At 44.6% G+C, this 26,464-nt stretch overlaps 1 protein-coding gene across 2 annotated transcripts in view; it reads right to left on the reverse strand.

Annotated features, from left to right (window-relative positions):
* PRR5 (proline rich 5) overlaps nucleotides 1-26,464 on the reverse strand; it is a 98,415-nt gene that overhangs the window by 52,738 nt on the left and 19,213 nt on the right. Inside the window, exons 2-3 of one of the 2 annotated variants that reach the window (XM_068401035.1) lie at nucleotides 22,482-22,619; nucleotides 3,606-3,719 (exon numbers count right to left, since the gene is read on the reverse strand). In XM_068401035.1, the coding sequence (XP_068257136.1) occupies nucleotides 3,606-3,709 (104 nt within the window). In that variant the 5' untranslated portion in view covers nucleotides 3,710-3,719; nucleotides 22,482-22,619. Of the gene's footprint in view, nucleotides 1-3,605; nucleotides 3,737-22,481; nucleotides 22,620-26,464 lie in introns of those variants that run through there. The other variant, XM_068401034.1, reaches the window with a different exon arrangement.

Raw genomic sequence — 26,464 nt, forward strand, 5'->3', positions numbered from 1 at the left:
ATCTGTGTTTTCTTCACCTTTTCTTTGCTATCTCCTACTCCTTCACATTGCCCTGAATTTTCCCCATTTTCTTACACCAATGAGGATTCAAGTGTCTTTGACTAGAGGCTTTCCCACAGCACAATTCAGACAGTATCCACTCCTGATTAGGCAGTTTGTGCTAGCTCAGTCAGAATGAAAACCTCACGATGGATTTTATTTGCCCTGAGAGGGCCCCCCCCCCACCACTCCGCCAGCTTGCAAGCTCAAGATGAAAAACGCTGGGTTTCTCAGTCCAATTGGTTTAGTCAGCATTCAGCCCTCATTTTTTGCCTGAAGCAGAAAAGGGGGGGAGAAAAGGAATTGAAGACAATGCTAGTGAAAAAAATCTAAGCTATTTTAATCCAATGCAAATTCTGTGAGCTGTAACGAAACTGTATTGTTCCACTATGTTGCTGTTGGTTGCTAGTTAACGTGTACTGCCGGTGTGTTACTCTACAGATTTTTGGGGGTTCATGGGAAAGCAAGCTCAGAAAAAGCCACGATATAAAGTCTAATTTGCATAGTAACAGACAGCAGCTTGGCACCGATTTCCCTTTGATCTAACAGTGTTGAGAAGTTTTACAGCATTTTAGTTTGGAGGTGAAGGAAAGTTATCAGGAAGAGATCTTCCTCGCTAGCGCTGAGTGCTACGTGCCCCTGCACACTGAACCCTGTGACTAAGCTCCTGCAGTTTACACTCCCTTGGTGTCAGAAAGCAGCAGGCATCCTCTGGTATAAACAGTCTGAGGGCTGAGACAGGTCTGAACAGAGCGGAGGTGGCAGAGGGGACGTCACTGGGCAGCCAGACTGCAGAAGGGGAGCTGCACATCCTCCTCAGAAAAAGCCCGCGGTGACAGAGCTGCTACCTTGCAGAAGACCCCACCAGCAGAACTGCGGCTCGGCAGCGTTTCAGCGCGGTCCTTGGCAGGGCCAAGGCAGCATCCTTGCTCCACCTCAAAGGGCTGACTTTCAGCATGGGATCAGCAGCCTCGCGTGGGGCAGGGTCTGCCATGGGGTTGTGCTTTACCTCTCCCCACAGCAGCTGTTGATGAGCTTGGTTCAAAGCCTCTTTCAAAAGCAGATAGACACGTGCCACACCCAGGCACAGCTGCTAACATTAGGCAAGAAACCAGCAGACATTTAAATATAGAACAGTCAGGCTTGGTGAGAGGGAAGAGCTCTGCTGGTGCACCTCAACTTCCTTGATCAGCAAGTTCTTACACTCGATATTGCACGGAATGAAACAGCACAGGCAATCCTTCTGTTTGGAAGAACAAATACTCCCATAAACCAAAGTATGGTACACTAGTCCTCTGTTGGGGTGGTTCAATTTTGCAGGGGAAAAAATAAAAAAGCACCCACAGCCCAAGATTTTCAAAACCAAACGAGATTTCTGGTGAGTCAAAGTTTAGACGGCTGTTTGTGACACCAGCATTACAGTCTCTCCAGGAGGGCTGAACATCGACTCCTTCACGACCAGCCCTGTTACACATGCCAAGATTGGCACACGCTGGTGAGAGGCAGAAGCTACAGTGGATAACTTCTTAATACAACGAATCCAACCTCACTTAAGCCCTGGCTTTCCTGAGGGTAAGCTCCAGTTTTACAGCCTGTAGAATAGCTGAGTTTCTTAAAACCAAGAGAAGATACCAGCCTTTCTGTGTCTGAAAGAATAATTACCCTCACTCTCTCTTCCGTTCAGGAGAAAGCCTTGCACTATAAAGTAAGAAATAAAGGGCCTTCCGCTTGCCCATGCAGCACAACTGGCTCGTAATCTGCATTACTTGTCATAGCTTTAGGCAGCTGTTAGCACAGCCATGCGATGCCCACTTGACTTGCCACCGCAAGTAGCACCAGCCTGCCACCGCACGACAGCCGCTCTGCCAGTGCTCCCAAGGGGTTTTGGAGGCACGTGCCACCAATGACAAGGACAGCCCGGCGATCCCTGCACAGGGAAAAGGCAACCCGCAGCAGTGAAGCACAGTGAGGCCTGAGTTCACACAAAGCAGTGATAGGGTGACTCGCAAACACCTACTCCAGGAACAGGCGATGGGACGGTTGTCTAAGCGTTTGGATGAAATGCGCAGAAGTCTAGCTCGCTGATCGGCAAGCACTTCTGGCCGGAGCTATACGTGTCCTGTCCGAATTAAAAATAACAAACCCTCGCTCTGGCTCACTTAGGAAAACCCTCTGGTTTGAGTATCAGCAGCCCCTAAGCCTGGAGCTCTCCCTCTCCCAGCAAGCCTGGTGCCTATCCTGCTCTCCATTTGCATTCGCCTCCGTGGCTGCCTCCCCGCAAGCAAGACCTGGAAACACTAATCCCTGCCAACACAAGCTGTCAGCACATCATCACAAAAAGGCTTTGGGGACCGTATTCTGTCACCTTGGTTCACACCAAGGAGTATCGTACTCCCTGCTGCTTCCCGTGGGGATACCGGCCAAGCGAAACCCCAACTGGCACTAGCCAAGGTGGCCCAATCTAGCCTTTAATTACGACCACCATCCAGACCTTGGGGGCAACACCAGGTCGTATAAATAGCACGGTATTTGAGCAGAAACTCGGTCTCTTTTGTCACTGGTACAGTTTCAGTGCTTGGTGTGCCACTGGGAATAAACAACTAATTCGTAACGCAGCCATGAAACCACAAATTGAGTGGTGAGAGGGACAGAAGATGTGATACTTTATAACTATTTTTTTTTGCTCAGAACTCAAATATTTTTAAGAAATGTGTCTATAGTTCACTGGTATTTTTTCTTCCTATAGCTGTATTGCATACAATTATAAAACATCATAAATTATGTTTTCCAAGGTGTGACCCAGGAGATGACACTTCAGTTTCAAAAAGGACATCATATAATTCTTAATAACTTGGAGACTTAGACTCATCTTTAAGAGTGTCACCAAAACGGTCATTAACATGCTTTCTGAATATCTGTCCTGACATATTCTGAACAAAATGTTTGCATGGATTTTTTTTGGTCAAACTAATAAAATTCAGATGTATAGACACAATAAAGAAAACAATCAGGGCTTATTTTTTCCTGTCCAAAGTGCATGTGCTTGCGTGCGCACATACACACACAGAGATATCTGTATTAATGTGAGTAAATTGATTAGACTTTGTCATATCTGTATCAAGAACCAGCAATATATATAGTTATGCAGATAAAAATGTATTTTAATAGTTGTGTATATGTAAATTTTTTTTAACTAAAATAAACCAAATCAACCTCGAATATCTAGATAGACACAAAGACATATTTGTAGCTGGACCCTTTGAAATAAGTCCTTGTCCGTCACATGGAAGAGCAGGCTGAGCCATCTGCAGGAAAGAGTCTTTGCTATCAGCCTTCAGAGAAAGGTTAACAGCAATGGGAAAAAAAAACGCGCCTGTCTTTTACTTGAACACAAACTCTGGTACGTGTAACACACTAACGCAGAAGCCCAACGTACTGTAACCTTGCCAAGCTGGGAGAAAGGCAGCCTAGCCTGCAAGCCGACGGAGCGGCTACCTGCACGTTAATCACGGCCGCGGGAGCACGGAGAGGCTGCAGGGGAGCCGGCACATCGTGCGAGACCTTACCTGTTCCAGGTAGCGTTGGAGCAGGCCCGTCGCTGCTGGGTCCCCCGCTCATCCAAGGCTGCCTGCTCTCTCTTGCCCAGATCACTGAGGCTGGGCGAACTCATGAACTTCAACCTGCGAAGAGTCCTCATGGTCAAATGTGTGTTTGTGCGTGGCAGCTACAGATACACCATCCTGTTTACACACACACACACGCAGCTGGAGCAGCAGCAGTGGCAGCAGCAGCAATGCGAGCAGTTCCCTCCGTTTGCTGTTCGAAAAAGAAACTTAAAAAAAAAAAAGAGAGAACCAGTCTCTACGGAGCACACCTCTGCCAGCAAGAAAACAAACCTTTAATCAGATCAACTCTGACGTCATCAACTGTGGTTAATAATTTCTCCAGTCCTTTCAAAAAAATAAAAGTCGAACTTCTGGCTGCCGCTGCAGCGCTTTCAAGGGGCCCCTTGCGACCAGCAGCTGCCCCAAGTGCGAGGGCTTCCCCTCCCCCTGTCCCCGGGCACCACGACCCGGGAGTCTCGCTCAGCGCCGCCGCGGTGTGCTCCACCTGTCACGGGAACTGCTCGGCTCCTCCAGCGGCTTGGGGGAATCTGCTAGTGTTTCTCAACCTCTCCCTCTCCGCACTCATAAATGGAAATGAAACTGGAGGGCAACGGACAGGAAAAAAAAAACAAACCCGAGCAACCAATACTGACGCACTGAGACTTTATTGGAAAGTTTCATAACTGCCTGTGCCCTGCCACGTTACGACACTGCACACACACGCTCTCGCTCCCTCGCTCATACATATACATACGCACACTCCCGCACTCCCTCTCTCCAGTCCGCACACAGCACAGCCTCACGGCTCGCAGGGGAGGCTGCTTCGTCTGAAACTGTCACATAAGCCACAAGACAGAAAGTATTCACAAGCAACTCAACTGCAGAGTGAAAAGTGCTAGTTTGGGTTTTAGCATTTTGAAGAATTTTTGGTGGTGCATAGAAGAGCCACATGCTTTGTCTTTCTCTGCCTTTTTTTTTTTGTAATGGAGATAACAGCTGCACAACTCGGGGCATACTTAGTTTCTACAAAAGCCCCAGGTGTCTTATCTTCAAAGGAGAAATCTTTCATTCTCTCTCTGACTGCAGCACTAGAGCTGAAGGATATGCTGCTACAAGATTCCAGCCCGTGCTTAGCTCGCTGTCACTCACTCACGGTTTTGTTTTAAATTCGGGAGTGCCTGGCTCATCTGCTGGGAAGTAATGTAACAAAACAGTGATTAGCTTTCTCAGAAAATAAATTGTTTGCAATAGACTCAGACAGAGAATAAGAACTGCTCTTCTGTGGCTACGGCACTGGTCTGCAAATAGTCTGGTAAAAGCCACGAGGGCTCCTCGCAGAGTAACCTTCCACTCACTGGAAGGGGGCTGCACTACAGACAAACTTATCCTTTCTTTTTTTCCCCACTTTCTACTTACTCTTTTCATCTGTGATAACCTATTGTCTACATTTGGGCTATAATTGGATTTGATTGTGTCCAAATAATATGGCAAAGCTTACATGACAGGAGAACTGAATTTCTCACAGCAAGATCTGCCCTACGTGTATCATTTACTGACATATTTTAGTAAAAAATGATTCCTCTCAGTACTCGCCCAAACTCAGCTAAGCTTATTGCATATAAATATTTACTTCCAAAATTTATACTTCCCAACTGTGGGAAGCAGTTGCAGAACTACCTAGGGAAATAAATCCATTTTTTACCTTGTACTCGTTTTAGCAGCTGTAGTTTTATCCAGATGCTTGGATTAGCGTTATATTGATTGTCCTTCCCACATCAAAACCCTCAAGTATACAAATGAGCATCACAATAGATGGCACATAACAGTTCACTTTGGAAGGGACCTGCAGCTCCACATCTAACCTAGGTACAAAGACATCGCTATCCTCGGGGTCTCTTCCCGATGTTTAAAACCTTCAAACAAACGAACAACAATCCACTATGTACACAGCAGCAAAAGGAAAACAAACACGACAATACATGGCTGTATTCTAAGGAATGAGATGGCTTCTACAGCATACAAATCAGTGACCAAAAACAGATGCAGCAGAGCACTGCTTTGTTCAAATCAGATGAAGGGCACTCCATTTCTGTGGGTAATAGAGCCCGGGAGAGCAGGGCAGCACAACTCGGTCTGAGCTTCTGCTGAGGGCTCAGAAAACGTGTGTCTACCTTGTTAAGTGAAACAACTAGTTAGATAAACCTGCGGCAATATCATTCCATCTAATTTCATCTTCCACCTAGCTCAGTTGCTTTTCTGCTTCTCAGTTGCTGTGAATTTGATAGGCCTTGCAAAATGTTATACTGGATTAAACCCTTGTAATTTTTAACTCTTTGATCCCTCCCTCAGCAGCACCAGAGACTTTATGAACTGTACCCTGATGACACCAGCATGTCAGCAGCTACATAATAACGTTTCATCTGCTTTTTTCCTAAAATCATCAACTTGCTAATTGGCTGAACCCAAGGATCTGCTCTGTCAACCTTGGATACACCAGACAACACTGCAAAAAGCAGTACTTCACTTCCTCAAAAACGCCGAATCCCAAGAGGACGAAAAAAAAAAGGACCTCTCTCCATCTGTATGTTGAAATATTACACCTATAGAAGTCTGACTATTTTTATGCCACCCCATCAATCTCATTAACCAGTACTACATTCAGAGCTGACGCATGCACAAAACAGATGGGAGAGGCAGCATTCCAGTTTCCTGAAAAATTTTGGATTGAGGTAACAAAGGACAGGCTTTCTCTACACTTCTTCCTCCTTCCTACGATTCCACCCGATCAAATGTTGATTTATGATAAAATAAATCATTTTCAACAAGGGTTACCTCCACCCATAATCACAGAGTAATACTTCACATTTACATTGTGGGGTGCGTCCACGAACATCCTTGACTTCACGGCATTCATTAATTCAGCCCTGAGCAGCTCTTGGGTATGAAGGTAAAAGATACAATCCGCACTTCAAGCTTTAAGAGTGAAGAAGAGAAAGGTGATGTGACTTGCTCAGGCCACCCCGTGAGCAAGTGGCAGAGATGTCAAGAGATCCCAGGGCCTCCACCTCCTGTTCCAGCACGCTACGGAGGGGATGCTGCAGGGACTGGGTAGCCGGGGACTCCCTGGGCCTGGGCAGCCGGAGGGCGATGCAGAAGACAGAGCTCCTCGCCAAGGCTTGCAGTGCAGCCGTTCCTCTGTAGCCACTTGTGAACAGAGTTGTCGCAATACAGCACTGCTTCAAGATTGAGAGGCAAATCGGCAGAGATTGCTCGCTATTGGTCATGGAGAGGGATAAGAGCATTGACCGGACTAATTGGGAGGGAGGGAAGGACAGGGGATTGGCAGGGGCCCTCCCGTAAGCTCAATAATGAGCACTACAAGCTTCTTAAATAGAACAACTGCACTCAGCACATTTACAGAGCTGAGACTGTAAAGTACTGTTACGTTAATTCATTTAATCCCAGCATGCCGTACCCGATGCTAATACCATTTCACTCACAAGAAACCTGCAGCTCAAAGGTTAAGTGATTTAATCGAAGCCACACAACCACCTCAGTGTGGAGGGCACATCCAGCCCTCTCTCTTGCTCCCTCCCTTCCCCTCCAACATCTCTCCTCATAAAAACAGGCCTGTCTCTACTAGAAACTGTACTTTCATCTGTGGGGCCCACATCCTGCGGGTGACTGCACGGCAAGTCCCAGAGCTGACACAGTGCCGGAGATGTAGGGGAGTTCTGCTCACCTGGACTTGCTTGCTATCTTGAGGCCTAAAACAATGTACAGGTACATGAACATAGGCTGACAGCCCAAGGGGTTTTATGCTGTTATTACAAGACAACGTTAGCATGCAGATCCAGGACCTTGTAGCAAACGCAGCTTTTAAAATAATCACCAAGGGTAACTCTGTAGTTAACGCCTGCAATGTTCTCACTGGGAGCTGTGGTTTAAAGATCGCATTGCTGCCCTTAGAAAATGTTAAAAAAAATCCAAGCAGACCTTCCCCAGCGTTCGCTTGTTTCAAAAGAATGAGATTTGCTGGGGGGAGAGAAAAAAACCCTACATTTTTGTTATGTAATGCTATGTAATTTTTACCGTACAACCGTATCATCGTCTTACAAGTTTCTTCTTGACCATGATGATGAGAGGGGAAAGGAAGCAAAAAGTAACATTGATGAACAGGAACATTAAGAAATTCACAATGTAAGAAATTCATAATAAAGCTGCCAATGATGTGACTGCTATGGGTCGACGTGTCTTTGGCTACACTGCTCTGCTACTGCAATGACAGGTTAACACTGCAGCAATATTGGTGCCACTGGGAGGACACAATCAGCAAGAGAATTTGCTATCTCAGCTTTATTCACAAGCGCTTTGCCATGTAAAAAACAATTCAATAAATATAAATTTTAACTGAAAAAAAAAAAGCCCATTATTTCACTTTATCTCTCCTCCTCTTTTGGAGAAGAGTGCAGAAATCCCTACGGAAATTCTGAATGGTGTACGCTCTGCAAGCGAAGAAAAGGTAAAGCGCATCTATGGCAGAAAGGAGTTAAAAACCTCCCTAGACAAATGCACTTTAGTTTTTCATAAACCACACCACAAAACTTAGGGCATGCCTCAACACATGCCAAAGCTCAGGAATTAGTCTTCTGAAAAACCACACTTCTTAAAGGCATAGCACGTCCTGCTGCGCCAGCAGAGGAGGGGCAAGGCGGGAGGGAAGAGGGAGATGCGAGTATCAGGAAAAAAATAAAAGAAGCGGAGGGGGAAATGAAGTTGCAAACCTTATGACTCATCAATTCCTTTGCTACAATATCCCCATAAAGCTCCTTTATCATCAGAAAGCAAAGAATAAAGAGAATAAATAAAGCATGAAACCAAACAGGCGCTATTTGCATCCTTCCCCCCCATCCCACTGACTCTCTGCAACCTCTGGAGATAAAGGCACTTTCAAGGACAGCTTCTGCCTGGTGTTTATTGAGGCTGGTCACAGGACAGCCTTGGGTTTGCTAGTCCTTTGTATTATTTCTGCCCTCACCACAGCCAAGCTCTGCTTTATAGGAGAGGACGTGGACTCACTGGGCCTTCTCCCCAACCTCTGAAACACCTCCTGTGTATTCCTGTACTTCTGCATCCTGTGACCAATAGTGCCCACACGACCACAGTTGCCCCCTTTAGACAGAATTGAGGTTTCTGCTCCTTCAGCTGCATGTAGGAATCACACGTGGGGTTTCGTTGTCTTCTATGCTGTGAAAAAGAAGAAATGCTCAAGATAGTATCTCCTTCTTAAGCAAGCAGAAGCCGACACCCAAGAAAAGTCCTTCGACTACCACTAGAAAGGGATGATCTGCCCCCCTCGCCATTTCTGCAGTAACACCCGCAAGCGCAGTCCATCCTACAAAGCTTCAGAGCCAAGCCACAGACAGCCACAGCCACTGCAGTTCCACTGCCTGCCCTGGAGATACACAGGCTTGCACCAAACACCGATACCCATAATCACTGCAACCTGCAGAGGATCAGGGCCATTTTCTTGGACCCTCCTTTCTCAGTTTTGTTCAGTGTGAAGCAGAGCAGCGTGAATGTGCCTCGGAGACTTTCTCAGCAGAGAGACCTGCATCTGAGCAAAGGGCCACCTGGACTGCAGCAACCCTCAGTGTGTAGTTTCTTTTCACAGTTTTCTGCTGGACAACATTTCTTATCTGTTCACCGACAGTTTGAGCCTCTTGGTCTCCCCACCTTGCTCCCTTCTTGCTTCTCCATCACCCTTTGCTCCTGTGCTCTCTCTTCCTTTTTCGTCTTTCTTGGTTAGTTAATTCTTCCTCAGGCAAAGCTTTTAAACATAAAGGAAAGGAAAAGGAAAAAGGAGACCAAAACGCTGGTACGTTTGGTCTCTTGATTCCCTTAGAGCCACTCTTTGGCTGGCTCTAAGGGAATCAAGTCTTCATCTTGCCTGTTTGGACTGTGAGCTCTTCTTTAGCTCTTCTTTACCCTTTTCACTCAGTGTTTGTACTCTATCTAGCAAAACAGAGCCCTGTGCCCAGAATAAGTCCCCGGTCACCAGCCTAATCTAACACAGGTCATGACTCTAGCAATACCTGTAAGGAAACCTTTGCTTAAAGTATCCATGAAATCCCATCCCCTTTGCCAGCAGCAGTTTTTGGTTTACAGAGCCTAACAATATAAGCAGTTCTTAAAATACAGTAGGCAGCTAAATCTTTTATCCTTGTCCTTCAGGAGATAGGAATTAGGAGAGAATTAGGATAGGAATAGGCCTGTTACACCCCCATCCAAAATACCAAGCTTTTCATCAAATGGCAATTCCCCTAGCTCGCAGCATTGTTCCTCATTATCTCTTTACAGGTTCTGGGAATTAAAGACAGCACAGTGATCTGAATGAGCATGATGGTTATGTTGGAGGAGGCGAGAATCAATGCTCTGGATCACAGGACCCAACGCATTACCATCTTTTCTAGTCACATCACCTCAGGGGAGGAGGTGGGTTTCCGAGCATCAGACATGCCTGTTCGAGGTTTCACTGTTGTCCACTCACCGAACTCACAACCCATTGCAACCCATTGCAAATACTCCAAGGCAAGCCCACAACTTTGCTATTAAATGGAAGTCAAACCTATAACTGTGATTTAAAAAGTAAGGTCTCAGAGTTCTGACCAATAAGCAAATCAAAAGTTTAAAACACTGTGCTCTTATTAAAAGATCATGAGATAGTGGAAAATTAATCTTACAAAGTAATGGAGCTCATAGTGCATATGACGTTTTTTCCCTCCCTAAGCTCTATGTGAATTCTTTCCTAAATTGCCTATCTTGCATAATTTTAATTGGATCCCAGAACACCATGACCTTGATGCAGCAGCTACAGTATCTCAGTGCTGTCTTCTACAGTTATATATGGTACAGCACCTTCCAAATCTGTGAACCCTGGGAGATCAGAATTGTGTGCTGCGCAGTGCTATTTTTCTTATACCCAAACATTTCTGATTCAAGGTCTCCCAAGAAGGCTCTGATTGCCTTGGAAGGTGATCAAGATAAAGAACCCACTTCAGTAACTAGTTGAGTTTCTCATAAACTGCACCAGTGACCAGCTGTTAATTACGAGTGGTATCCTGGCTTTACTCTCAAAGCCAGGATATTGCTTGTATGATATTCTCTCTCTATGAGAATACAAGCATAGCTGGAAACATAAACGATACCTTGAGATTACTGCCACCTCCTGTGTGTAAGTCAGGGAGGTCACTTAAGTACTGAACAATGCAAGAGACAGCTCTGCAAATTTGGGGGAATCTTTAACTCTGGTGGTGCTACGCTGCTGTTACTCAAACAGTACTATGGCTTTCTGGAACAAACCTTGTAGCCCTGTAAAAGTCAGAAAAGCCTGGCCTTCAGTTCAAAAGGATTCTTTCAGAAAATGTATCATTCTCCCTTGGCATCACGATATTTTTCGTAATGGAAAAGTCACCAGAGATATTTTAAAGAAAACCCAAAATTGCAACATCTAGCTGTGTAGTTGGACTCCAGCATGCAGGATGGTGGAGCTTTCATCAGGAACTTAAAAATGGGGACCTTTTGCCATCTTTTCATACACATGTGCTGAGACAGTCCCTGCAGACTGAGATACCAGGCAGTGGAAACAGCAAGGGTAAAAAAGGCCTCCATCACACAAATTATTTTACACATGTACCTTTAAAACTTCGTTTCACCAGGTCAGCAGGTCCAGCACTATGACCTCCCAGTATGTATCACGTCAGTGTTTTCTCAGGATGCTCTGGCAAATAACTTATCTCAAAGGGCAGAGTGATGGAATTTTTCTGACTCCACGGCAAGGTTTAGAAAAAGTCCTTTCACTCTCACTCCAGCTCATTAGTCAGTCTCAATCTTCAATCAGACATCAACATGACACCACTGTTTGAGCTATCATGTGGAAGGAATGCCTCATTATCGAGGAGGTAAAGCAAATTCCATTACATTTCCTTCCAGAAACCATTTTTTTTTTCCCCACAAAGTAGCAACAACTAGATAACTCGTCAAAGTACTCCTCCCTCCCTAAAGTCAGCATAAACACCAGCCTCCTCAAGCTACTGAGGGATACGGTGGAAAAACAGAGGTGTCATTCAAAAGGTTTGTGCACCTTCAGCAGCTTTGTGGCATCTTCTCCTGTGGTATCTTTCCTGATGAGTCCTGATGCTTCACTTTTCTTGTTCACCAGGCTTCCTTTAGTCATTTCAAATAATCTCTTCTCCATACTCAGGCTATATTAACCCTTCATTGAAAAATAGTTCAAGTTCTCTAAACGTATGGAAAACTAAAATTCCTTTTTATTTTTAATTCCTCAGAAAACTGCTGGGACCACAAAGGTTTTAGGCTTCATGGCATCTGGACCTGTGAGCCACCCAGGGTCTTTCAGGCTTGCTGCTCTAGGACCAGCAGTTTGAAAGCCCATGCACACTGAGCTCCCCCACTCCGAAGGACTTATCTCAAGCAAGGCTCCCAGATGCTCTGCTGGACCCCTGCAACCCTGGTACCAAAAGCCCTGGGCCATGTTTCTATGATGCACGGCTTCTTCATATAGGAAGGCAGTCCCCCATATGTAGGCCAGGTAGTCCCAGGCTTTCAGCCAGCACTTGCTTGAATTGCTTCCTGCAGAGCATACTTCATTTTGGGAATGTCATTGGAAAAAATAAATTGAAAACCTCTCATGAGCAGAGAAGCCTGGACAGTGGTCAGCTCCATGCTCAAATCTCTGTCTCCAGTCCTTTTAAGATACTTTGGTCTCTATAAATAGGTTGGTACCAAACTTCACCAACTTGACATTTTCACGGTGAGACACAGTGATTGCTGAGGGGAAGATCACAGGAGGACGGACAAGGCTTGGCCTCATGGAGAAACTGCAGCCTTTGCTCACTCTGACTCTTAAAAACTGACAAACCCATTTGTGTCAGCCTTTTTTTTTTAATTTTAAGCCCATCTGAGCTACATGCCAGGTTTCAGCCTGACGATACTTGAAGGGCTGAAGACCTGAGGTGATGAGGATGCCAGGGAGGGCGGCTGGGCCAGGCTGGGCCTGTGTGTCCCCCCTCAGAGGCGCGGGGGGCTGCGGTGGCGGTGCTGAGCATCCCCACCCACCGGGTGCATGGGGAGGAAGCCCTGAAAACAGCCATATAAACCACAAAAAAACCCCAATAAAAAAGGCACCGTAACGTCTGTGAAGGTGTGCTCTCAGGCACGTTGCTTTTAACCGGATTTTAGTTTTTTGACAGAGCCCCTCACGGCTTGTTAGGGCCTCCTTCGGGCGGGATGCACGGTACCACCGCCCGACCTGAGGAGACGCTGCCAAGGAAGCGCTTCCGTCACCGCTCGCCAGAGGCGATGGCTCGATCGCCCCCCGTGGGCCCGGCTCTGTCCCGCTCCTCGCCCCGGCACCGGCACCAGGGGCAGGGCGGGCAGCGCCGGCCGCCGCCGCGCCCCCTGCCGGCCGGGGGAGGCGGCACAAAATGGCAGCCGGGGCGGCCCGATGAGACCCCGCTGCCTGACGGCCAGGCCGGCGGCCCCCTCACTGAAACAGCTTTTCATTTATAAATCGACCACTGTTCCGTCATGTGTGGGCTTTTTCTTATAAAAGATGTCCATCTTTTGGTTTTCCAGGTGGCATTTAAGGGGCCGTGGCAGCAGGGCAAACACGAGAGGCAGGGCCCGTCCCTTCTCCCCTGTTCCCTCAGGCAGCTCCCTGGAGCAGTGGCATGTCACCCCCTGCTTAGAGGGGGACAAAAAAATCTGAGGCCAGTACCCCTCCTTGGTGGGAGGTGATTCCCGTGGGACACTCTCATGTCCCAGGCAAGCAAATAAAACCTCCTTGCCTCACACTTTTGCTCTGTTCTCCACAGCCCAGCATCACAGAATCACAGATCAACCAGGTTGGAAGAGACCTCAGGGATCATCGAGTCCAACCGTTGCCCTGACACCACCCTGTCGACTAGACCATGGCACTAAGTGCCATGTCCAGTCTTTTCTTAAACACATCCAGAGATGGTGACTCCACCACCTCCCTGGGCAGCCCATTCCAATCTCTAATAACCCTTTCTGAAAAGAAATTCTTCCTAATGTCCAACTTGAACCTCCTCTGGCGAAGCTTGAGGCTGTGTCCTCTTGTCCTATCGCTAGTTGCCTGGGAGAAGAGGCTGACTCCCACTTCACTACAACCTCCCTTCAGGTAGTTGTAGACTGCAATAAGGTCACCTCGGAGCCTCCTCTTCTCCAGGCTAAACAACCCCAGCTCCCTCAGCCGTTCCTCATAGGTCAGACCCTCCAGACCCTTCACCAGCTTGGTCGCCCTCCTCTGGACTCGCTCCAACACCTCAACGTCTTTCTTGAAGTGCGGGGCCCAGAACTGGACACAGTACTCAAGGTGTGGCCTCACCAGTGCCGAGTAGAGAGGGATGATCACTTCCCTAGACCGGCTGGCTACACTATTCCTAATAGAGGCCAGGATGCCATTGGCCTTCTTGGCCACCTGGGCACACTGCTGCCTCATGTTTAGCCGGCTGTCGATCAGCACCCCCAGGTCTCTTTCCGCCGGGCCGCTTTCTAACTACTCTTCCCCCAGCCTGTAGAGCTGCATGGGGTTGTTGTGGACGAAGTGTAAGACCCGGCACTTGTTCTTGTTGAACCTCATGCCGTTGGTCTCGGCCCATCTATCTAACCTGTCCAAATCCCTCTGTAGGGCCTTCCTACCATCCAGCAGATCGACACTGCCACCCAGCTTGGTGTCATCTGCAAATTTACTGAGGGTGCACTCAATCCCTACGTCTAGATCATCTATAAAGATATTGAACAGCACCAGCCCCAGAACTGAGCCCTGCGGAACACCGCTAGTGACCGGCCGCCAGCTGGACTTTGCCCCATTCACCACCACTCTCTGGGCTCGGCCATCCAGACAGTTTTTAACCCATTTAAGAGTCCACACATCCAAGCCCCGGGCAGCCAGTTTGTCTAGGAGGATGCTGTGGGAGACAGTGTCGAATGCCTTACTGAAGTCTAGATAGACTACATCCACAGCCCTGCCCTCATCTACTAAGCGGGTCACTTTGTCATAGAAGGAGACCAGATTGGTCAAGCAGGACCTGCCTTTCATGAATCCATGTTGGCTGGCCCCGATGCCCCGACTGTCCTGCATGTGCCGTGTAATGGCACTCAGGATGATCTGTTCCATCACCTTGCCTGGCACCGAGGTCAGGCTGACAGGCCTATAGTTCCCTGGATCATCCTTCCGACCCTTCTTGTAGATGGGCGTTACATTTGCTAATTTCCAGTCAGATGGAACTTCTCCAGTTAACCAGGACTGCCGGTAGATAATAGAGAGTGGTTTGGCAAGTTCATTTGCCGGTTCCTTCATTACTCTGGGGTGAATCCCATCCGGGCCCATAGCCTTGTGGGTGTCCAACTGGCACAGCAGGTCACTAACCGTCTCCTCCTGGATTACGGGAGGTTCACACAGCCCCCCGTCCCTAACTTCAGGCTCTGGGGGCCGAGTCTCCTGAGGACAACCGGTCTTGACATTAAAGACCGAGGCAAAGAAGGCATTGAGCACCTCTGCCTTTTCCTCATCCCCTGACACTACACTACCCTCCTCATTCAGCAAGTGGTGGAGGCTCTCCTTGACCCTCCTTTTGCTGTTGATGTATTTGTAAAAGCTTTTTTTGTTATCTTTGACTGTAGCAGCCAAATCAAGCTCTAATTGAGCTTTGGCCCTTCTCATCTTCTCCCTACACGACCTGGCCATGTCCCTATAGACCTCCCAAGTTACCCGACCCTTCTTCCAGAGCAAGTAGGCTCTCTTTTTTTCCTTAAGTTCTAGCCTAAGTTCCCTGTTTAACCAGGCCGGTCTTTTTCCCCGACGGCTTGTCTTCCTACACACCGGGACAGCCTGCTCCTGAATATTTAGCAATTCCCTTTTGAAGCATGTCCAGCCTTTCTGGACTCCTTTGCCCTTCAGGACCGACTCCCAAGGGACTTGGTCCACCAGCCTCTTAAACAGGCTAAAGTCTGCCCTGCGGAAATCTAAGGCAGAAGTTCTGCTCTTGCCCCTCCTTACTTCCCCCACTATCGAAAACTCTAACATTTCGTGGTCGCTGTTCCCAAGATGGCCACCGACCCTCACGTCTCCCACTAGTCCTTCTCTGTTCACAAACAACAGGTCAAGCAGGGCCCCTCCTCTAGTGGGCTCATTTACCACTTGCATGAGGAAGTTGTCCTCCATACATTCAAGGAACCTCCTAGATTGCTTCCTCTCTGCCATGTTGTATTTCCAGCAGACATCCGGCAAGTTGAAGTCGCCCACGAGTACAAGGGCCGGCGACCGGGCGGCTTCTGACAGCCGCTTGTAAAACGCCTCGTCCGCCTGCTCATCCTGGTTGGGTGGTCTATAACAGACTCCCACCGTAATGTCCACCCTGCCGACCTTCCCCCTGATCTTTACCCATAGACATTCAACCTTGTCATCCTCACCATCTTCCTCAACTTCGACACAGTCCAAGCACAATCACTACACAGTCCAATCACCAAATCACTACAAGGGCGTGTAGTGACAGGACGAGGAGTAACGGTTTTAAACTGAAAGAGGGTAGATTTAGATTAGGTATTATGAAGAAATTCTTTACTGTGAGAGTCGTGAGACACTGGAACAGGTTGCCCAGAGAAGCTGTGGCTGCCCCCTCTCTGGCAGTGTTTAAGGCCAGGTTGGATGGGGCTTTGAGCAACCTGGTCTAGTGGAAGGTGTCCCTGCCCATGGCAGGGGGGTTGGAACTAGATGATCTTTAAGGTTCCTTCCAACCCATACCATTCTATGATTCTATGAAATGAGGGGCAAATCAACATTAAATTTTTAAGCGCTGCTTTTCTCGTTCCCACTCTTTTGAGCCACAGCCACTACAAGTGGTGGTGGTGAGGTGGGTTGGCACGGCAAGGTGCACCAACAGCTTCAAACCAGCCAGGGCATCCGGGCATTTCCAGGGGGCCGCAGGGGCTCCCCCATCACACTCCGGGTGCACACCTGAAAAGCATCCGTAACACTGCAAGTCTTCCAGTTTTGCCATTCATCTGCTTTTCACCAGGACATGCATCCATACAGCTTTAGTCCCTGCTGTGATGTTTTGGTGCTTGCGAACTGCAAGGCACTGCTCAAAAGATAGAGGGAAGCAATCTTTTTTTCTTTTCTTTTTTTTTTTCCCCCTTCTAAGACTCAGAAAGGTCAGATTCAGAATTAATTTTGTCCTGTGTAACATTTTGGCTTGGTTTGTATTTATTCCAAGTGAGTTCACCCATTTCTACTGCAGAAATAAAAGGTCATGAAACCAGTAAATTCCCTCTCTCCTAAAAGGGGTGAATCCCTTCTAGGGAGTGAATAACCAGTGAAGTGTACTGAAACAAAAGGAAATGCAAAAATATATTCTGTGGGACTGTAATCACAGCTGGGTGCAATTACAAAATACACAAGGGCACTCTGGATGCCATTTGCTTGCATGAAAAATGTCTGTTTAATTTGATTGATGAACATAGGGAGAAAAAGTAAGAACCTTTTACCTTTTTGGTGAAAAATTAAAAAATAATAATTTTTAAAAAGCCATCTTCCCTTCTGCAATATTTGGCTATGTAGTAGTAGGAGCCAGCACAAAGATTTGGCCAGACTGGGAGAAGGGAGAGTTGAATCACTTTATACCTAAAATAAATCTAAAACAATCCTGTCCCTCAGCTAATACCCTACATGTTAAAAAGGAGATATGTGCATGTATATATGTGAACGTCATTATGTTAGTTTTATTAGTCATCTGTTTTAGAGATTGGCTGCAACAGAAACTTTTGGATCCAGATTTGAACACTCTGATGAAGGAGAGTATCCAGAACTGAACTTTTGACTCAGACTGGCATAAAGATAAACAGCTTTTTTAATCCAGGTTTTTGGTTCATTGACTCCATTTGGGTCTCCTTGGTTTTAGTACAAGAATTTAGTGTGTCATATGAAACGTAAATGCATCTAAACTTATTCTGCTGGAATAAAATAGAGATTTTCACTGTTCATCTACTATAGTGCATTGCTTCCTACCTATGCTTTCAACAGAAAATCTTCTTGGTTCAAATGTTTTGTGGCATTTTTTTTTTTCAAATGCAAAAGGCTTTCCAATTCTACTGTTGGTAGCCAGTAGTGTTAAAAAAAAAAAATATGAGCCTTAATTTTTAAAGACTGAATCCTTAATACTGTGTAACAATTTTTCCCTATGAGAGGGTCAAAACCAAGGGCATCCAAAATTATTAGATACTTTGTTAATCCTAGTTAAGAGGTTTAACCAAAATGTGACCAGAACTCACTTGCATTTATCTACATACTTTTCTTACTACTTTATCAAGAAATGCGATTTAGTCTTCAACATCAGGTGCTTAAACAGTCCCATTTCAGTTCAAAGCAGAACACAAATTCTAAAGAAATAAAAAATAATCCATTTTCAAGCCCACATCATGATTTTTTGTGCCTGGTTTTTGATTTTTAAGGCCTTATTTTGGTAATCATCATTATTTTGCTCTTGGAAGATCACTCAAACCTCAGTGAGGTGACCTGTCCTCTTTTGCTGAGCTCTATGAAAGTTGTTTGGGTTGAAATATACTATTATCACCTTCCTTCACTTATGGCAAAATTATATTAATAAACATAAGACTTCAGCTGTTATATAGTTAATAGTTAATTTACGTACAGTTAGATAGGTAGATCAATAAATAGAATACTTATGCTTTTATCTACGTTTTACTACTATTTGTATTTTACTGAGATGGTAAAGAAGTAACAGGAAGACAACTAGAAGTAACATTTGAAATAATTCCTTCCTTTTGATTAAATTCTCTGTAATTGCCGTGGAGAGAGAGGAGACACTCATGACCACAGTGACAGCAGTGTAATGACCTGGGAGGGCAGAACTAGAAGGTGCAATTAAGATGCTCTTGTGATGAAGTTCAGTCACTCTAACTTGGCCTTTCCATTTCTTAAGCTCGTTCAGCACTAGCTACTAGGAAAGGGTGTAATGGACATCAGGAGTGGGATGTGTGAGATGTGCACAGTACAATTAGAGATGTACTGGAAAATCCAGGCCTTATTCATAGAATCATAGAATGGTTTGGGTTGGAAGGGACCATAAAGATCATCTAGTTCCAACCTCCCTGCCATGGGCAGGGACACCTTCCACTAGACCAGGTTGCTCAAAGCCTCATTCAACCTGACCTTGTGCACTTCCAGGGAGGGGGCATTCACAGCTTCTCTGGGCAACATGTTCCAGTGTCTCACCACCCTCACAATTCTGTAGTTGCTGGGGAAAACTGGTCACATCCAGGGTGCACTTCATAGCGTTCCTATAAAGGATATTTAAAACTGGTCAGGTAAGTCATGCTCGGGACATGTCTGTTCTCTTCGCTTGGGACATGTCTGTTCTCTCTACCAACTATAAAAAGAACATAATGTGAGTAGTTCAGATATGGATACAGTATTCCAAGCTGCAAATATCTAAAATTAGATGAGATTAATGTCATCCTCAGTCTGTTCCTGCCTGGTTGATCATGACACAAATGTAAATAATGTGTCTTCCAACCAATGAATGTTTCACTTCTTCAAGTACGTGCTCTGACCCTAGATGAAGAGACCTTTGGGAGATGTCTTTGGTTTACAAGCTCGGTATTTCAAGTAGGGAGACATTAAATTAGGAGTATTTCTAGGAGAGTCTGCTGCTGACCAAAGACATTGTAGGACTGAGAGAAAAGGGCAAAGTTTGCAGCCTTCGCGGGACAGCCTCCACAGAAAGGCAAATGGGATTTGCTGGTTAAGACCATCTTCTGGCTAGGGAATCAGCTGAGACTTTAGGGAAGAGCTGAGCTGAGCTGAGAATAACACCCACTCCAGCAGCGGACAAGGAGAATTAAGCAATAAATGAAAATACTGTCAGGGTCTCCTCTTTGTATTGGAGGAGGAGAAAAAAGGCAGCAAAGAAAGAGTTACAACTTTGCCAGGAACTTCTCATAATACTAATTACGAAAAGACTGAGTGCTTATCAGCTGTGACACAGTAAACATTGCTAACCTCCTTTATTATCTCAACACTCCTAACTGACTCCTGTCTCCTTGTAAGCACAGCAAACACATTACTTTGCTGTTTCTGATTAGGCCCCTGCCACGCCAAGGCTTCTGTATGTGCTGGATTTGATACCTGTGATGTTTCCATGGAATAATATGGGACTCTACACATTCAGAAAGTAAAACCTATGCACAACCACTTGCAAAGGCCATGGCCTGCAGATGTAAACTAATGGGGGGCCTCAAACCTTCCATATGTGTTCTCTATGGTCCCTGTTACAGCAGGACCAGAACCCTAAGACCTTTAAATTATATCATACCACAACAAAGAGCAAATAATAAAAGTAACTGTGAAAATATGCACACTGTTGGAATATAAAATTTGAATACAATGCTGCACTTAAAACTGTAAGCATCACTTGAAGTCTATTATATTGCCAGCAAGTGAGAAGATGTTTTTCGCAATGAAAAAAGCCCAAGTGGTTATAAAATGCTGGGTTTGCAGCAGGCAGACGTTGTGTTTTCATAAGTTATTGGTATTTCCAGTCAGAAAACACTCTGTCAGGGTGCTGGTAAGTTGCTCAAGGCATAACATCTAATAATGCTTCCTCCCGTGGTGGGAACTCTGATCTGACTGCCCATCATAGTAAGGTTACAGATTACACAGTAATCTATAAACAGTTTACAGTGGAATAGTTTGCAAATGTTCTGCTGGAAACAGAAGGCACACACACGTCTCTCTGTTTACTCTGAGGGTCACTGATTTAGAATATCAAGAATAAAAAGTTTAACAATGAAAAAAACAAAGAGCATTCACAGTGAACTTTTCAAAATATTTCAGTGAAGCATTAGAGCAGCTTTTAGTTCTGCTTGAACCCTCCTAGCAGCTGTATTTGGAGTTGCTGCTGACAAAACTCATGTTTGGTAACAAATTAGTTGGTAGACTGCTAACTTAGTTAACAGCAGACACAGATATTTGATTTAGAAAAGGTTGTAAAGTTCAGGAGCAGAAATTTCCTAGGTATGCTTGAAATAACGTGGGCAGAGGTAGGGGCTTCCTGACTGAGTTATACCCAGATTCTTCCCTCAACTTTTCCAGGGGAATTGCTTATAAAGAGAAGAGTCATGCCCACATCCATACTCTTCATGACCTGTGACTATCAAGTTCCTGCTGTACAATGTACAGCTGTCAAATACCCCCTCTCTGCTACTGGTGCTGCTAATTCACTTCTCAGGGAATCCAGACTGGCAGTAGGTAACAACACCCCAGAAATCCTTGGGGAAAAAAGTGCAATGCAAGTGAAAATAATTTATCTCCCTTTTAAACATCTCTGCTCAGTTTAATGACCAAGCTAAAATCTGCTGTAGGTCACAGCCTGGACTCGGTGGGAGCTGCTGATTATAGGCGACCATTTACCCCTGCACCTTGAGATGAGACCAAGTAACCACTGTAGCAAAATCCAGCTACCACTGCAATGAAGTAGCATGGAACAGGCATTCCCATCATTTACAGCTTGATACAAATTGGGAAGAAAGCATGCATTACCACCAAGTAAATCAAAACAGGAGTCTTCAAAAGTGAACCCTTTAGAAAAGACCTCTTTGCTTAAAAACCACAGGAAAAAAAAGTTGAAGCCATGTAAGAGGTTAGATTCTGCAGCTTAGTGATAAATTAAATAAATCTTTAAAAGAAAATAAGTCTCCCAATATGTTCAGAAAGAAAATTCTTTTGGAGGAGAAAACTGGCAAATGTTTTCTGACAAAATTTCTAAGAAATTTTAGAAAGAATACTTCTAAAATTGCTTTGAAAAAATAAGAGCTACTACATGCGATGACAATGTTAAAAGAAAAACAGAGCAACATCAAAGACAGATTAAGCACATTTACTTTCCTTTCACATAAATGCACACACACCCTCCCATACACACTCTCCATTAATGACTAGCATTTACTAAAAGTGATTTCAAGAAATCTGTAAAATTTCCTCCTTCCTAAAAACCTTGAATCTCAAACGTGTATCCAATTCTAGCAATGAATATTAAGGAACTCTAGAGGGTTGTGCCAAGCACCTCCACACAAATAGCTGCAGCTGTGTAAGACATTACTACCACTCAGCTGTTTGGTGCCACTTCTTGCAACACCCACATATACATCAATCATATATAGGTCATTTGAGAATTCCTCATATGCTTCAGTGCACAGTCAGCCGGGGCGGCTTAATCTGTTTCTGCAACAGACGTCTGGCTATGATCTTGGTGAACAGTATCTGAATCCTCTCATTCAGCTCGAGGTTGCCGTGGTGGGTAACACCTGAGCTTTTGCATCACCCATTCTGGCTCTCTACTTCAGGGCTTTTTTCCCCAAGGACATAAAGTTATTTAGAGGTTCCTCTCGGAGAGCAAAAATTCAAGCAATTTTCTATATTGCTTGCTCACAACCCTGACTCAGCTGTAAATAGATTCACAGCTGAAAGTTCATGCATACCATTTTTTAAGCTGCACTGAAGTTAGAGGGATGTAGACTGACATGAGCTGATGTTAAAAATGCGAAAGTACTGCATTGGTATTCAGATATTTTTCTATGGCAGAAAATACAGTCGGTTCTGTGGGAAATTTTGGAAGAGAGATGTTAACCCTAGTGAGTCCAACAAAACAAACTCTCCAGGCGTCTCAAATTGGAAACATTTTCCAGTTGCAAATAGCATTGCAGAAACATGCTTACCTGCTAAAGGGAGAAGAAAACAGGACTGAATAGCAAATAGGGAAGACTCTGCAGCAGGTTTCCGAGAGTCACATGAAAATTCTTGACAGATGATGCAATTTGGTTGAAAAAAGTCAGCTCCTTGCAAAAAAGGCAGCTCTGCAACAGAAGATGAACAAAAAGTATTGCACATATTGCTATTCTAGGAACTGTTTCTCAAGAGTGCACGAATAAGCTCATACACCACATGCAGAAGTGAAACAATTCCTGTTCCATCTCATCACTGATAGAAATAAACATTTCTTCTGGCACTTTTCCCTTTTCTGTTTGTTTTTCTTTGGGGGGAGCGACTCATTGACACCAACACTAAGAGCTACACCTATCACTAAAGAGGGTAAAAGAGCTTCCATCAGCACGCAGAGTGCAAGTAGTTCTGGGTTCCAGTACTAAAGAGGTGACGGAAAAAGGTTTGAAATATGCTGCATGATCTGCGGTGATCACCTTTGGAGAGCAGCTGTCATTTAAAGCCCAGAAAAGTCTTAGACGCATCATTTAGAAATACTGGAAATTCTTTCTTTACGGCTTCAAATGATGGCCATAATATCACTGCCTGTCCTGAACTGGTCTTAAAGTGCCTCTCTGAGGTGACTAGTAATACAATAAACAACCCCAGACTGAATTTATAATAAACTCAGCACAGGATTTATAATTATGTGACTTACAATACAAACATCTTTATAATGTAAAGATTTTTTCTTTTTTTTTTTTTTAAATCACTGGTCAATAAATATAAAACACTTAGGAAAAAAATATATATACACACATACATACACACAGCAGTATTCACACACATCTGCATCCACATTCTCAGTACGGTTCTTCATGCCTTACACTTTGCTTAGTCATTAGTACCAGCCCTAACACACTGCTAAATTTGGCTAGGAATATATAGATGTCCTTTTTGGCTCAGTTTATCCTGGGTACAAACCACTCTGCTTTTGTTTTGTGGCATTTCATATCCACTTTGCAAGGATGTAAATAACTGCATGTGTTTAAAAAATACATATTTTAAAGTAAATCTTCCCTGCATTTGAGAGAACTAAATAATCACCTTATACTCCCACCTTTTGTCTGCTCTATGGGTGTGAGATTCATTCTGTTACCGCTTGTTTTAGTCAGAATCAGATGTGTTAGCTTAAATAACAGCATTGTGCGAAGTCAGTGCATTTTGACTGCAATGCGTGAAGGAGCACTCACACAAGCAGCTCACCAGACAGCCTGCAGAACGGGAGAAATTACCCGCAGCTTGTAGGCTACAGAGCCATGAACTGACATTTTTGAGTACTTGGGGGCAACGTAGGGAAAGCAACCTTTCCAGTGATGCGCGTGCATCTGGAAGATGACACACAAACAAATTTGAAGTGAGGGATGTACAGCAAAAAAAGAGGTATGAGCATAGTACACTGGATATGAACATGCTACACCAACAAAAACTCCTGTGGATGCAGCTAGATGTTGTACTAGTATACAAAAAAACACTAAGCAAAGCAAGCTGTATCGCAGTAGAGCTGTCTTGATATAGCTGGGTTTATATTAGGAGCATCTGCCAAAACTCCTAGAGTGGTCAGGACACTGAGGTCTTCCAAAAGCTATGACCAACTGATCTCAGCTGGAAGTGGATACTATCAAAGTACGTATCTACAATAACAGGCCTTGTGATGAATTTTGGCTTTTTTCCCCTCCCTGCTTAAAAGGCAAACGGAAGAAGATTCTTAATCTTCTAATTTAAAGTATATGAGAAATCCCACTGATTTTATACAGATATTATGGACAGAAAGTGTAATAATAGCTATTTGGTTCTGAAAAATTAGATGCTTATGGGTATGAAAATACTGTTTTGCTTGGAGATCCTGCTTTGACATTTCTGTGCTAGCAGATAACAAAAAAACACCTCCATTTTGCCTATAACCTGTGATAATTTGATTAGTCAGGAGAATAAACCAACATCACAGTGACATTCTTCAGGATTTGAGGGAGTTATTTCAGAATAAAACTCCACTGCCTTTTTTTATATAAATCAACCTAACTTTGATGATCAAAGCTCAGCTATTCCATCAATGCATGCATGAAGTGTAAATTATTATTTTTTTTAAACTTGTGAATTACATTTATCTTCCTTTCATCTAATACTCTGTATATCTTAAACTATTTATAGGTTCAGGGGAAAGGGAAAAAGAGAACGCCTGAAAAAAAACCAACTCATGATGCTGTTGTACAGAAGTTCCAGGAGGCTGTAATTAAGCATACTCCTCACACCAGCTGAGCAATCAGTATGTTATTTTGGCAGGTAAAGCAAATCAAGAATTCATATAGCCTTTCGTTATCAAGTATTGATACCATGCCTTAAACCAGGCATTTCCCGGAGGCAGAATTTCAGAACTGCTTAGCAGTTTCCTCAGGCACGTACTACTTACCCATCCCTCCACCTCGCTACAGAGAAAGCGGCAATACAACTCTGAGGGGAACCACCCTGAATGACCCAAAATACTTTTGCAGACATAACCGTCACGTTGTAGCTTTAGAGACCTCCTGACCAGCATGGAAAGAAACACGACTCCAAAGGTTTTTGGACCCCAAAGCTGCCACAAGCCCAGATTCAGCTCAAACTGCTCTGAGCCACAGGCCAGTGTAATTTCCAGGTATATTCTGCGTGTGTGAGGCAGAGGATGAAAAGGTGTAGCATGGCTGGTGGTGTCACTTGAAAGAGCAGCTATTTTTGAATTTGCTCAAATCCAAAATGCTACTCCTGACAGAGAGGCTAGTTGTCAAAATACTAGTGAGCATTCAAAAATACAGAGTAAAACACAGGATCATGCATGACAGGTGCATTATAAATAACACATTAATATAAGTGCCCTCCCTTTCTATGAGACTGTATTTTAACTTATTTGTGAGCATGAGTGAAATTAATTTTTCATACAGCATGAACTTGCTTGGCAAAGGGACTGTCAGTTGCTCCTCAGAACCGACAACAAGAGCTGCTGTACATCAGTATTTCACTGGAGCTGACACAGTTGCCCCACTTATACGTACTGCTTAGCCAGCCACAGCCAGAGAAATCAGTCACACAGGCTCTAATTTCGGGTATTACTGCATATGTCTTTCAATTCAGCTGTGAGTGCCCAGCAAATAAGCTCTGTCATTTCAGTGACTGCAGTCTACAAAGGCACAAGCCAAGAATCAACACACTGGCTTGAAATGGTGATTGCAATTAAACTACAATCAGCCTGGCAGGCTGACGTGCTCAAGGTCTGTTGTGTAAAAACCCACGGCAGCACCATTACGGACCTTTTTCTATTGGGAGATTTTAATTTGGGGCTGCAATGATCAGGAAGAATATCAATGGCTGGAAACTGCAAAGGCTTGGTCACTATTTCAGAGTTTTGCAAGCTCAGCTCAATGAACCAGGAGCGTGGAAAAAAGTGCACGGGAAGAAAGAAGTGAAAAGACATTGATATAAAATATACCATCTGTACTCTTGGCTTCATTCCTCGAGTTAAATACGTGTAGATTTTCCTTTGCACTAGCTAAGCCTTATTTCAGTCTATGAAGCAAGTAGCCTTTTGTGCTCTTGGCCTTCCCCTCTCCAGCCATTTAACAAGCCAGTCTACAACTGGTGTCAACAAGCAAAACCATGGGGTTCAGCCTATGCAATAGCTGGCTTCCCAAGCACCTTGGTCCACTCTTTTTTCAGACTTGTGAAAGATTTGCAGGTATAAAATATTTTTTTCTTTTTTTTTTTTTTTTTGTTAGAGATAAAAAGATGGCAGTATGTCTTCTGGGCTTTACTTCCCTGATCTTTCTCCTTTAAAAAAACATTTCACTTTAACAGAATTAAAACTTGTACTACAAATTCAAGTTATAACTAAAGGATGAATTCTGATTAATTCTGGCTACAGAAATGGATAGGAAAGCCCCTGTTGACTTTCCCTGGGGCAACATTG

This window comes from Nyctibius grandis, chromosome 5, assembly GCF_013368605.1.
Source record: "Nyctibius grandis isolate bNycGra1 chromosome 5, bNycGra1.pri, whole genome shotgun sequence".
NCBI classification, from domain to species: domain Eukaryota; kingdom Metazoa; phylum Chordata; class Aves; order Nyctibiiformes; family Nyctibiidae; genus Nyctibius; species Nyctibius grandis.